The sequence below is a fragment of the Pelmatolapia mariae genome, linkage group LG12, assembly GCF_036321145.2.
Source record: "Pelmatolapia mariae isolate MD_Pm_ZW linkage group LG12, Pm_UMD_F_2, whole genome shotgun sequence".
In the NCBI taxonomy this organism is placed as follows: Eukaryota; Metazoa; Chordata; class Actinopteri; order Cichliformes; family Cichlidae; genus Pelmatolapia; species Pelmatolapia mariae.
In genome coordinates this window covers 6,451,459-6,465,526 of record NC_086237.1, presented here as the reverse complement: position 1 = coordinate 6,465,526, position 14,068 = coordinate 6,451,459, and the positions used below count along the sequence as shown (strand labels likewise).

Genomic DNA, 14,068 nt, shown 5'->3' with positions numbered 1-14,068 from the left:
TACTAAATGAATATAACACGAGTAAATATTTTTCTCTTTTTTAGTAATGTTATGTAATATAAGCATTAAAATGATGAATAATGTATCTAAACCTTTTTAAACCTGTTCGTAGAATTGGTGGTGCAGCAGCAGAAGCTGCAGGAAGTATCCAGAGGATCAAGTTTTTGTGGACCTGAAACAGAGAAGCCAACCATCCGAGACTGTATTTCAGTCTCACATCAGAAGATGCAGGATCTCCATAACAATGGTAGGAGATTGCTACAAAAACCATCTTCCCTCTCTTGCTCTTCAAGCAAGCAAAAACAAAACATATTCTTTTTCTTGGTTCAACCTGACAAACCTTTGCCATCGTATTTTATCACATGTGCAGGTTTCCATAAGCTCACGCTGGTCAACATGTGGTACGGCTCTCTGCGGCCTTTTTTCAATCCTGAGGAGAACATCACCATGGAGCCCACCGTCACTGATGGCAGCCAAAGGTAAAAACCAGCCCAAGTTTAACCCATTGTCATGTGTTATCCATAAAGTTGTGACTGTGATGTAAGAAAGATGGGACTTTTCAGCAAACATTAACATTTGATAAAATGAAAATTTCAATATAATTTACAGCACTGCAGTTTATGTTCATGTTTATATGGAGGATTATTCTGGAGTTATGTGAGAGAAGTAACTCCCAGGGCAAAAGGCTTTAAAACCTTATTTGTTTAAATAATTCTTTTAGATGAATTTCAGCTGGGTATTTGGTGCATATAGTTTTTAATGAAATTAACGGGCAGGGGCTGAGATAGATTTTGGTAGCCCGACTGGAAAAATCGCTAGCCCCGGGACATCGGGCTAGCGATTTTGCGAGCCCTGATACGGTTCACATCAAAGCATTAAAACACTTTGGTTTTAAGTGAGCCGCAGCACTCTTCACTATGAGAATGACTGGCCTAGATGCATTTCAGCATGACTTGCTTCTTGAAGGAGTCATTGATTTCAATCTAATATTATGATGCTTGCTAAAGTCCAATTTAATGATTTGAAAGCTTTATACTGACTAGGAGCTGAAGAATAGCCATCGTGGCTCATCAAATATCAGCTTATAAACTGTATAATTTGTTCAGCTGAATAAAGAAATAAAGCTCAGAACAGCAGCAGCAGGTCAGCTACCCTGTGACTTATTAGTAGTTGAGGCATTTCCCCATGTTGCCCACAACACCAGTATACAGGGTTCTCCACCTCCCATGCTTGAAAACCATCAAATTACAATCAGTTATTACTCAAGATTTTAGCTTTATCTGTCAAAATGAAAAATTACAGCTGTATATTTATGTAAACGTTTACATGAAAACTAAAAATACAGTTATTGGCTTCAGAGTGAGAATCTGGAGAAGCCAGTGAACTTGTGCATTGTAAAATTTCTCTGTTTATTTCAGTACAGAAATGGTTATAGCTTAAGTCAGTTAGCTTTTTGCTGAGGTTGTAAATTACTATTTTCCTGTTTTAATAATAACCAAATACTCGTATTTTTTAATGATGGGAACCAAGACATCAAGGAATTTCAAAGTAATACAGCATACACTAATCCAGTGTGCTATAGACATTTTAATGCTCTAGTTGAAAAAAGAAAACCTGGCTGGTATTACATTATTATATAAAAAATGTATTGCTAGACTGCATCAAGTTTTTTTCACCTTATAACCTATTTTTTCATTTTAAGAATTTCACACTGTACACAGATGTAAAAATAATTATATCCCTTACAAAGGTACACCATTTATCTTGATTCAAGTTTGATTAAAATAATATTAAAACACTGGTTCATTTATTATTATAATATAAAAACAGAGAGAACATGCACACACACACAGATAGATAGATAGATAGATAGGTAGATAGATAGATAGATAGATAGATAGATAGGTAGATAGATAGATAGATAGATAGATAGATAGATAGATAGATAGATAGATAGATAGATAGATAGATAGATAGATTCATTCATTCATTCATTCTTCAAAATAGCCGCCCTTCCTACTGCTTTGCTCAATCTTGACATTCTCGATGAGCTTCATGAGGTCGTCATCTGAAATGTTTTCCAACAGTCCTGAAGAACTCAAATTCGATTCTTGGTCAAATAACACTTACACAGCCTGTTTGGGGTCATTGACCTTTTCAAAAATAAATGATGGTCCAACTAAATGCAAACCAGGATGGCATGTTGCTGCAAGATTTTGTGGTAGCCATGCTGGCTCAGTGTGCGTTCATAACATCATAACAACAATCCTCCTCCTCCATGCTTCATGATGGGAACCATGCATGTAGAGACCATCCATTTACTGTTTCTGCATCGCACGAAGACACGGCGGGTGGAACCAAAGATCTCAAATGTGGACTCATCAGACCAAAGCACAGATTTCCACTGGTCTAATGTCCATTTCTTGTGTTTCTTGGCCCAAACAAATCTCTTCTGCTTGTTGCTTTTCCTTAGTCGTGGTTTCTCAGCAGCTATTTGACCATAAAGGCCTGATTCACACAGTCTGCTCTGAACAGCTGATGTAGACATGTGTCTGCTACTGGAACTCTGTGTGGCATTAATCTGAGGTGCCGTTAACTTGCGATTTCTGAGGCTGGTGACTCGGATGAATGTATCCTCAGCAGCAGAGGGGACTCTTGGTCTTCCTTTCCTGCAGCGGTCCTCATGTGAGCCAGTTTTGTCATAATGCTTGATGGTTTTTGCGACTGCACTTGGGGACATATTCAAAGTTTTAGCACTTTTTCGACTGACTGGCCTTCAGTTCTTAAAGTGATGATGGACTGTCCTTTTTTACGTAGCTGATTGGTTCTTGCCATAATATGAATTATAACAGTTGTCAAAAAGGGCTGTCAGCTGTGTACCAACCTGACTTCTGTACAACACAACTGATGGTCCCAGTGGCATTAAGAAGGCAACAACTAAACCCTCACAAGGCACACTCGTGAAGTGAAACCGATTTCAGGTGACTACATCATGAAGCTCATTGAGAGAAGGCCAAGGGTTTGTACCGCTGTCAACAAAGCAAAGGGCAGCTACTTTCAGAAATCTAAAATATAAGACATATTTAGAGTTATTTATCAATTTTTTCTTTGCTACATAATTCCATATATCTTGCTTCATATAGTTGATGTCTTTGGTATGTATCTACAATGTAGAAAGTAATACAAATAAAGAAAAAACAATAAATGAGAAAATATGTCCAAACATTTGACTGGTAGTGCATAGAGATATCCAAATATATCTATATAGATATCTCTATACGGATACCTTCTGGGTGTCAGGTTGCCACATTGTTTGATAGAAATGAAAATGATCAACCTACAGAGGGGGGAATTAAAAGACAGCTAAAAAAAAACAAAAAACAGGCTAGTCCATTAAGCTGAAATTTTATTGCATCAACTCCTACTGAGATGATGGATGGTATCCTGGGGGATCTCCTGCCAGATCTGGACCAGAGCATCACTGTGCTAATGGACAGTCTGAGATGCAACTTGGTGGTACTGGATGGCATCCCTGAAGTCTTCTATTGGATTTAGGTCAGGCAAGCGTTGGGGCCATTCAAGTGGATCAATTCCTAAACTCTCCAGGAACTATCCACATACTCTCTACGTATAGCACTGGGCATTGTTGTGCACCAGGAGGAACCAAGGACCTACTGCACCTGCGTAGGGTTGGATGATAGGTCCAAGAATTTCATCCCAATACCTAACGGTTGTCAGGGTGCCATTGACTAGTATATAGACATCTGCACGTGGCGTGACCCACCACCAAACCGGTCACCCTGAACAGTGTTACAGGCAGCATAACGTTCTCCACAGCTTCTCCAGGCCTTTGTCTGTTGCACTACCTGAAGGCAACAGACAAGGGTCTGTTACAGGTGAGAGCAGGTGAACCTGTGGGGAGACATCAAGCTGTATGCCAGGGGCGAATGAGACATTGATTCACTGATCCACACCACAAGGATTTACAGCAACAGCATTGAGTGCCATTTTGACTGGGGAAGTATAGTCAGATGGTAACAAAGAGAGGGAAGGTACTGAGGGGATTGCACTACCAGAAGGCAACATTGCACACACTGAGGACAGCTACATGTACTTTGGAAACCCACAGGCAACCATGAAGAGGCCGCTAGAAAAACTGCAACTAGCTGCAGAGAGTAACACAAGTACAGATGTACTTGTGTTATGTATGTTATGCTATGTATAGAAGTCTTTTTAGTTTAGCTTAAAAAAAAGGCAGTTGCCCAAGTATGATGTCATATAACCTAAGTCCTTATAAAATATATGGGTTTTTAAAAGTTAAATTGTCCTTCGTTATTGCCAGATCCATAATAGACTCTGAGGAAGCTACTGAAACAAAGACAAAGACAAATTTCTCCTGAAATTATCATATTCCATGGTGTCTGTTAATGCCAGTGCCATTTTTGAGTCACGAGGCACCACTTCATGCTTTAAGTTCTGAGAAATTATTCAAGTGTTATTTTACACAAATAATACATATTAGTGTGGTTCTGCCAGAGGTTTCTTCCTCTTAAAAGGAAGTTTTTACTTCTCGAATCACCAAAGCGACTGCTCTTACGGGGGTCATCTGATTGTTGGGATTTTCTCTGTTTTTCTCTGTATCATTGAATTATTCTCAGTATTATTACAATATAAAGCTCCTTGAGGCAACTGTTGTTGTGATTTGGCGATATATAAAATGAACTGAATTGAACTGAATTGAGAAATAAAAGCAAAAGAAAACAGAAACGGATGAAAAGTGTAATGTGTCTGTATTGTTGAAAATTAAGTCTAACTATGTCACCCTTTATAGAGTGAAGTGTTGCACATAACTTGTTCAATAATAGTTTGACACTTAAAAATCTACACAGGTTCCCTATTATAAAGTTGCCTCCTCTTAACACTTAGTAGAACAACTACTGTGATGTTCAGACCCTCTTCTTAAATGATGAGCAGCACCATTATAAAGCTGGAAGTCTGTTTAAGTTTTTTTATTTATTTATTTTTTTTATCTTTTTTTAAATAATGAACCACTTCAAACATATCTAATAGAATTTTTTTCAAGGTTCCTCAAGGCTAAAAATGAATGTACTCCCTAAACTTTTTGGAATGTAAAGTATCACACAGATTTTCTCCATGAAGTTATTATTGTACTTAACACACGTGAGTAATAAGCGTCAAACTAAGAGTGAATTGCTTATGAGAGTGAGCCTACTGGACAGTTTCAGCTATGCCTTTTTCTTTGTAACTCAACTTCAAAAGCTAGGATTCTGGGGTTGCCTCAGTACTGTTAATGCTGAGTCCATGTTTTGAGGGTACCATTCAATAAAACTTGATGTTGAGCCATCTGTTTGTTTAAAAATTACTGAATTCATTGATCTGAATTCACATTTTTACCCAAACTTGAGCCAGCACACCGGGCTTCTCTGAGAAGTCAGAAATTAATCACCTTTATTATAAAATAGTAGATTTGACTAGAACATAATTGTGTATTTAGCACGTTGCCTCAGAGAAAGAAGGCTATTTGATTGAATTGCCCGGTCAGCTGGGACCTATCTGCATGGAGTTTGCATCTCCCTGTGCCTGTCTGGGTTCATATGCATGTTAGGTGCATGGATGGATGGATGTGAGGTATATAAATTTCAAAGAAAACAGCAAGTTGACTGTTATTCTAAACCATTCTGAGTCATCATTAATTTGTTGTCTCCTCCTGGACAGTAGTTCTGACACTCACTAGTCCTCCGTCTCCTTCCTTTTGCTTAGCATACAGTCTCGGGGTGCTGGACTTTGGGTGAAACCCTCCGTGCATGGTAAGGAGTTTCCTTGTCTTGATGTCAATTCAATTGAATTCAATTTTATTTATACAGCACCAAATCACAAGAACAGTCACCTCAAGGACGTTATGCTGCCTGTAACACTGTTCAGGGTGACCGATTTGGTGGTGGGTCACGCCACATGCAGATGTCTATATACTAGTCAATGGCACCCTGACAACCGTTTCGGCATGGACGCTCCTGTCAGGCATCATAGCGGTTAAGATGAACTGGCACAAGGGTCAATACATTAATACTGCATTGGGTTGTTTCTGCCAATTCCGTTGGCAGAAACACCAGAGGGAATAAAACACCAGCTACTGATAGATGTAGCAATCACTCAAGACTGTTAGACCAGACTAACAAACCTGTGCACTGCCTGGATTGACTACAAGAACATCAATGACTCAGATCTTGGAATGCCTAGAACCATACAAGATCAGCAGAATGAAGAGCCTTTATCAGGACTTCAATGGGGATGTTGCAAACAATACAACAGGCCAAGTTCAAGTCAATTGTACACGCCACCCACAGAGAGTAAAGCAAGTTCTGAGGAATCAGCTGGATGGGAAGAACAAGAGCCAAGCAACCAACATGCATGCCCTTCAAGTCATCAGATACCCTGTAAAGGTGATAAGCTGGCAAAGGAGGAGATAAAATAAAAAACCTCTGACATCATGACAAGAAAGCTCTTTACTATGCTCGGAGGTTTCTACCTGAAATCCAGCATCCTGAGACTGAAGGAAGGAAGCTGAGGACTAGTGAGTGTCAGAAGTACTATCCAGGATGAAACAACAATGATTCATGAGTGTATCAGGAACATGGCTACATCTGATCATTTGCTTAGTGAATACCTTAGTCAGTAAAAACCTGAGAAAGGAGGTGAAGAAGAAGAGGAAGAATCATGGAATGACAGGCACCTGCAGGTTATGTAGCACTGGCACATAGAAGAAGTGGTTGATATTGAGAAATTATACAAATCTCGAAGCTGGACTGAAAGACACCACAGAGGTACTAATCATGGCAGCATAGGAGCAAGCACAAGATCGATAGAGGCTTGGGGTCTGCCACACCAGGCAAGACCCAGCAGATTCTATTTTTTTTTTTCTTCCGCCTGTCCCGTTTGGTTCTTTTGCCATCAGAATTATTGTCTGAAGGCAAAGAAAGATGCCCAACGGATTTACTTTAACAAATGGACCATCCCGGCCTTGCTGTATTGGTCCATTTGATTGACCTTTGTTTTTATTGTTTATTTTATTTTATTTTCAGTTGTTACATACGGGACAGACATGACTGGGGGAAAGGAAAGGGAGAAAGAAAGAGAGGGAGGGAAAGAAAAACAGCGGGGAAGAGGAACGGTGATAAAGGGCACAAAAAAAAGAAAGGTGGGGGGGCAAAAAATACATATATATATATCAATCACCTGGATCACCTGTTGAGAAAGAAAAAAGAGAAAACAAGCAAAAAATAGAGAGCAATATAATAAACAGCATCATCGCGATGATCTATGTGAATATAACAGTAAATACTAAATACTGAATATTATTGTGCAGCACGTAAGCTCGACAGCGCACAGTGTGCTTTGAGGTAGCAGCCAAAAAGGGTGTAGTTTGTGTGTGTGAGCACCCGTGTGTACACCAGTGAGCATGAGCACGCTTGTATTTAAAAGGTTCCTTCATGTAATGATCTGCTAGAGCAGTGGTTCCCAAACTTTTTTTGTCAGGCCCTCCTTTGTTTTACACAACAACCACACACACCCATATTTTGTTTTCAAGCTCCATTGCGGTTTGTTTCACACCTCAAACATTTAGTAGACAAATAAAAGTAAACTGCAATAAATTACAGGTAGTAATAAAATAAACTACTAACTCTTTTACGCTACATCCACACCTACACGGGTATTTTTGAAAACGCAGCTGTTTCTATGCGTTTGGGCATTTCGTCCACATGTAAACGGCGTTTCGAATCACTGAAAATGGAAATTTTTTTTTTTAACTCCGTTTTTGCGTTTACGTGTGGACGAGGAATACAGAGTTCGTCACGCAACGTCAAAGGTATGTGCCTTTTTTCACGTCACGCTGTGCGTCACGTTATTGTTTACATGAGATGAATTGCAGAATGGCAGATAGAGACAAAATACTGTTAATCTGACTATCTGCAGGTTTTACACGCTTACATACACACACACAGTTACTGTCATTTAGAAAGGCAGAGGCGTCACGGTGTGATTATTTTACGTGTAGTTGTTTTTTTCCTGTGTAATAATATTCAACATTGCTATCAATACATTTTTCAAAAAATGCCTCTCTGTGCAAAATGGGTTCAAAAACATAAACAACTGGGGGATACTGTTAGTCCAGGATTTGGACAGGGGGAACAAATCCTGGCAGGATCAGCCTGATGTTATTTGTATCCCACTGTAACTTTACTGTATAAAGAGCTAACATCTCCAAAATGTCAGGAGTAGTTAGACATTACAAGAAGTGTTTGTGAACTAAAAATCAAGAATGTAGGATACTGTCTGTCCGTGATTTGGAGAGCCCAGCGCGTGCTCACAGGGAAAACCAATTCTGCAGGGGAAACCTACCTTGGCACTTGTGCAGGTGAAGCCAAAGGGAAGATTTGCTTCACCATATTTTCCAGTCTTTGGCTTGGAAGGAAGTTGGTTTGGAAACATATTTGGCGATGCTTCATCTCCTGCTTTGCGTTTGTGTGGGAGCCCCATCAAAAACCTGTCCATTATGCTAGCAGTGTCCAAGCATTCTTTTCTTTTCTTTTCATCCCGTGCCCCCCCTGCAATGGCTCTGCGCCCCCCCTAGGGAGCGGGCCCCACACTTTGGGAACCTCTGTGCTAGAGGATGTGGGGAGCCATAGCCCCGTCCTCCAGGGCATGAAGCAGGTATGGAGGAGATCAAGGCTCTAGACATCCAGAGACCCCCAGAGTGCAAGAGACCAAGGAAGACCAATGGAGGGGCAACCGTGCCACTCTCCCAGAAAGAGCTTAGGAGAGCCCCAGATGAGGGGTCACCCAGCAGTAGTGATGTGTCGGTCGCGAACGAAACGGCTCTTAGAGCCGGATCTTTGACGTGAACGATGCGAGCCGGCTCCTTATCGCGAGCCGTGGGTTTTTTTTTTTTTTCTTCCTCTCACCCTCTCTTTCTCGCCCTTTTTTCCGCTTCACTCCGCACGCGAGCCTTGTGCTGTGCGCTGAGCAGAGGGGGGAGAGGCGGTAGTTACACTCGCAGTAGCACAGGAACAGAGCGGGAGGGAGAGAGAGAGAAAGAGAGCCAGGGACAACAACGTCACATTAAAAAGGTATAGTAATCATCCACAACTATATTCAGTTGCAGATGATAAAGGATTCAGAAAGTTTATTCATGCAGGCCCATATGACAGAGAATGTGCATCTTCTTTTTGTTTTCATATTTTAATTTATATTTAATTGTGTTGTGGTTTGCAGTGTTTTGTGTTGTTTCACTTTAAATTTGTTTAAAAGGAAAAAGCTGAAAATTTAAATAGTTAAAAGTTGAAATGTGAATAGTTGGTTTTTGTATTATATGATTTATTTATTACATTTTATGTGGAGTGAATAAATAAAAGTATATTTACGGTGGCCCCTAGAGACAAAGCACGTAAAAACTCCAAAACACGTAAAAACTCCAAAACACGTACAAACTCCAAAACACGTACAAAACACAACAGAAGTGCTCCAGGATGCTAGGCGCAGTGTTGAGCTTTTGTTACCTAGTGGCTACACAAGCCAGGAAGTACCAACGACCGGATTTGGTGTGTGGTAGTAACAGGTAAATGAACACTTTTTTTTAAAATTATTTGAATATATATGAGTGCTTGTGTATAAATACACAAACAATACACATATACTTTCAATTGTGTAATTTAAGTGATCTAGGTAGCTCTGTTTTGGAAGTTCAGTTAAAGCTCGAAATGTGTTTTGGAGTTTGTACGTGCTTTGTCTCTAGGGGCCACCACATATATTTATTAGGGGTGCAACAATACTCGTATCGATATTGAACCGTTCGATACAGTGCTTTCGGTTCGGTATGCATATGTATCGAACAATACAAAAATTTTTTTTTTTATTTTATCAACTTTTCTTCTGACGATGCTGTCTGTGTTGAGAGATCAGTGGATCTGCGTTCGACTACTCCGCCTAGGCTGCACTGTCGAGTGCAGATCCACTGAGCGCCGCGCAAGCTAGCAAGACAGAAGCTAAGCTCGTTGCAACATGGCAACTGCCTCAACGCTACCCAAATTGAGCCATTTCTCTGTAATAAACTCTCTTTTCCAAAGATGAGTGATTTCTCGAGCAGATATTTATTTATTTATTATTATTTTGTTGTTTCAGCAACATTAAATTTAAAAACTGTACTTTTGAGTTAAAATATATATTTATAATTTTAATAAATGACAAATTAAAAAGGCATGAGCATTTTTTTGTATCAAAAAAATGTCGAACCGTGACACCAAAGTATCGAACCGAACCGAACCGTGAATTTTGTGTATTGTTGCACCCCTAATATTTATATATAAACATATATAAATAAAACCACTTTTTTATTACATTAGTAATTCCTTTTGTGCATAATTTTATATTATTGTTAATAATAAATTAATTAAAGCAACAAAACAACCTGAAGAGCCGGTTGGGAGCCGAAAGAGCCGGTTCTTTTTAGTGAGCCGAGCCGAAAGAGCTGGTTCTCTAAAAAGAGCCAGAAATCCCATCACTACCCAGCAGCCGCGGAGCAGAAACCAGAGGGGGTTGCAGTGACGTGCCCGTGAGCTCCCCCGGCAGCCAGCTGTGCCAGAGTGGACCGAGTCCCAGGCCCAGAGGCCGAGGGCACCCTACCCCCCGAAGGGGCTCGACCGAGCCACAGGTGCCAGGCCCCAACAAGCAGCCACCAGGAGTGAGCCGGCGCATACCTAAGCGCCCAGCCCTGGACACCAAGAACCACCAATGCACCGATGTCTAAGGGCATCAGCCACCGGCAGGGGGAGTGGTGGGGGGAGATAGGCCTCCATACCTTGAAGGGCCTGAGATGTCCCCAGAGAGGTGGCGTCTGATACCCAACCTGACATATAGACACAAACAAACAGTCACACACAGATCCAAACATCCATTCCCACCCTCATGCTCTCATATGCAAATTAGAGATGGCACGATACCACTTTTTTATGTCCGATACCGATACCATAAATTTGGATATCTCCCGATACCGATATGAATCCGATATAGTGTGTTTTTTAATCAATAAAACAGTTTTTTTAATATCTTGCTGCATTTTGTATAAGTTCATACTCAAGTTTAAATAAACAACAACACTAAAGCTATTCTGTTATACCTGTATGTAAAAAAATACACTACGCCCAAAATTTTTTATAGTTCTGCAACACTGATCAATCTAATAAACTTAAACCTACTCCATCCTTCCTATTCTGGTATTTTAAAGAGTACTTAGCAGAAATATTAAGCAACCTAACTAATAGGGTTGCAAACTTCCAGCAAAAAAAAAAAAAAAAAAAATAGGGAACCACCCCCCACCCTCCACCTCATGATGCTTAATCGATGTAATTAACTTTAATTTGATGCAGGGTGAAATAAAATGCACAGAAATAAATTATTTTTCAAGAATAATTAAATAGATTCAACATCTTTCTTCAACAGAATTGCAGAATTCACAGATGTTACTTTCCCAAAGGAAAAAGTACTATAGCTTACTAGGGTATATTAGACTTAACAGTTACTATATACAGTAACTATATATTTTACATCAGATTAAAACTTTGGGTGTAAGATTCAGATAATTATTTATTAAAAGCTAGACATTTTAAATGATAATAAGAAAGAAAAGTATGTCTTTGTGCCCCTTTTCTCTATTGATGCCCTATCGGCCCCCCTGGCTAAACTTTGCTAGATCCGCCCCTGTACAGTTACAGCCGTCAGCTACGTAGAAAAGGATCCTGGAGTAGAAAGTAATATTAAATAAATTCTAACAACAGCTTATCAAGCTTAAACGTGCTGCTGTTGTTTATCCGCTGGTTTCCTCTTTCTGGTGCAAACTGGGCCAAAAACAAAGTAGAGAGACGGACTCGCGACAGAAAAGCCGATCAGCTGATCATTAAGCAGTTTCACGATTGAAGTAGCAGCAGAAGGTAGGGAGTGAGGGGCAGTCGCTCCATATATCGGTTGTTAAGCTTAACATGGGAACGCTTTACAAACATTAAGAGATGAACTTACACACTTGCTTTACTTTTCCTTGGGATAACTTTCTCGGAGATGAAACGCTGGTTTGGTAGCCGCTCTATCACGTGACACACACTGCTCCAACATGCTACGGTTATGAGCCGAGTTACGCCATGTCGCAAGTTTTGTGAGGTGTTTTTTTGATATTTAATGGATCGGATTACATTTTTTATTTCTCGCTGATATCTGATCCAGTAATTTGGGTCAGTATCGGACCGATACCGATACGTAATATCGGATCGGTCCATCTCTAATGCAAATACTATACTCAGCACTCACCCAACGTGGAGACAGACATAAATAGACACTGTACACACAATCACACTCCCCAAGCATACTCTATACCCCAGGTCTAGGTACCCTTGCCCCTGGAGGGGGAAACTGCACCCAGACCCAGGTAGTGTTACCCTTTTCCTTGGGGTGGAGAGAAGCAGACCGCCCAGACTCCGCAGCAGCAGGGAGGCCCCACATTCCAGACCCCAATCGGACGACCAGCTCCTCCTCCCAGCCCCCCCGCCCCAACGGGCAACAGAGAACGGGGGTGTGAAGGCTCCAAACCTCCCTCCGCCCGCTCATATGTAGTGTTGATGTATGTGTGTTCTAAGGTGCATTTAAAACCCAGGAGGGCATGGAGCTACCTGCCAGAGAGCAGTAGGTTAGCGTATAGCCCCTCCCGAGAACCCTCAATGTATACGTGTATTTAAAATTGAGAGGTGGTCTTCTGGATGCCGTGTAGCGTGCCCCCCCCCAAGGTCCTATATGTATGTGATATGAGAGTGTGAGTAATGTGGATGTCTAAGTTGTGGAATAAAATTGAGGCACAGGTGGCCAGAAGGGGACAGAGGGGATGGGGGGGGGGGGAATGCCTCCCCTGCACCCTGGTGCCACACTTTGCAAGATTCTAGCAGGCAGGGCACATGTGGAACACCATAATGAAGTTACTGGCATATTATACAGGAACAGTGACAACTATGGCCTGGAAGTCCCATGGTCTAAATGACACATGCCCCCAAAGGTGGTTGAGAATGACCAAGCTAGGATCCTGTGGGACTTCCAGATACAGATAGATAAACTGCTGATGGCTAACCAGACATAGTAGTAGTGGACAATCTGAGGAACCCCATAGTAGTAGATCAAGCTTTACCAAGTGATGGCAATATCAGGAAAAAGAAACACAAGAAGCTCGAGGAGCAAGCGGAGCTAGAGAAGATGTGGAAGCTAAATGCAACAGTGGTAGCTGTGGAATCAGGCACTCATAGGAACTACAAAGACACTGCACAGGACCCACATGTATACACTACCAGTCAAAAGTTTTAGGACACCCCAATTTTTCCATTTTTTAAATGAAAATTATGCAGTTTAATGTCTCATTGCAGGCTGAAAGGAAATCATCGTATAAATAAGCAATTAGAGTTTAAAAAAGAAATCATGGAATTAATTTATAGACCAAAATGTATTCTAAACTCATCAAAGTAGCCACCTTTGGCAGATATGACAGCTCAACACACCCGTGGCATTCTTTCTATAACACAAATCAAATACTCTTCAGAAAGTTCTTGCCATATCTGCTGCAGAAGTTCCCATAAATGTGAACCAGAATAGCTAAAACAGAATAAAAGCGGTGTCAGAGAGGTCCGAAGGCCTTGAAAAATAGGCAGGTCTTTAGATTTGAACCAACCATTGGAACCATCCTTTCGCCTACTCCAAGGCATTCAAAGATCCTGCGTGATAAACCGAAGATTTCACATTTAGTTTCAGTTCATAATACCTTCTTCCAGTCTTCAGTAGTCCAGTGGTGGTGTTTCATGGCCCAGGTAAGCCTCTTTGTCTTATTCTGACATCTTAGCGATGGCAGCTCGAAGTCTTCTCTTCACAGTTGAAACTGAGACTTGCTTACTACGACCACTATTAAGCTGTGCTTGAAGCTGTTATCCTGTTAACCGCTTTACACAAACTGTTAACTCTCAGAAACTTG

The 14,068-nt window shown here is 40.8% G+C and overlaps 1 protein-coding gene across 1 annotated transcript in view; it reads left to right on the top strand.

The window, feature by feature from the left end:
• The window catches only part of adgrd2 (adhesion G protein-coupled receptor D2), a 57,845-nt gene that overhangs the window by 12,485 nt on the left and 31,292 nt on the right, over positions 1-14,068 (top strand). Inside the window, exons 9-10 of the mRNA XM_063490427.1 lie at positions 113-247; positions 371-479. Of these exons, the coding sequence (XP_063346497.1) occupies positions 113-247; positions 371-479 (244 nt within the window). The remainder of the gene's footprint in view (positions 1-112; positions 248-370; positions 480-14,068) is intronic.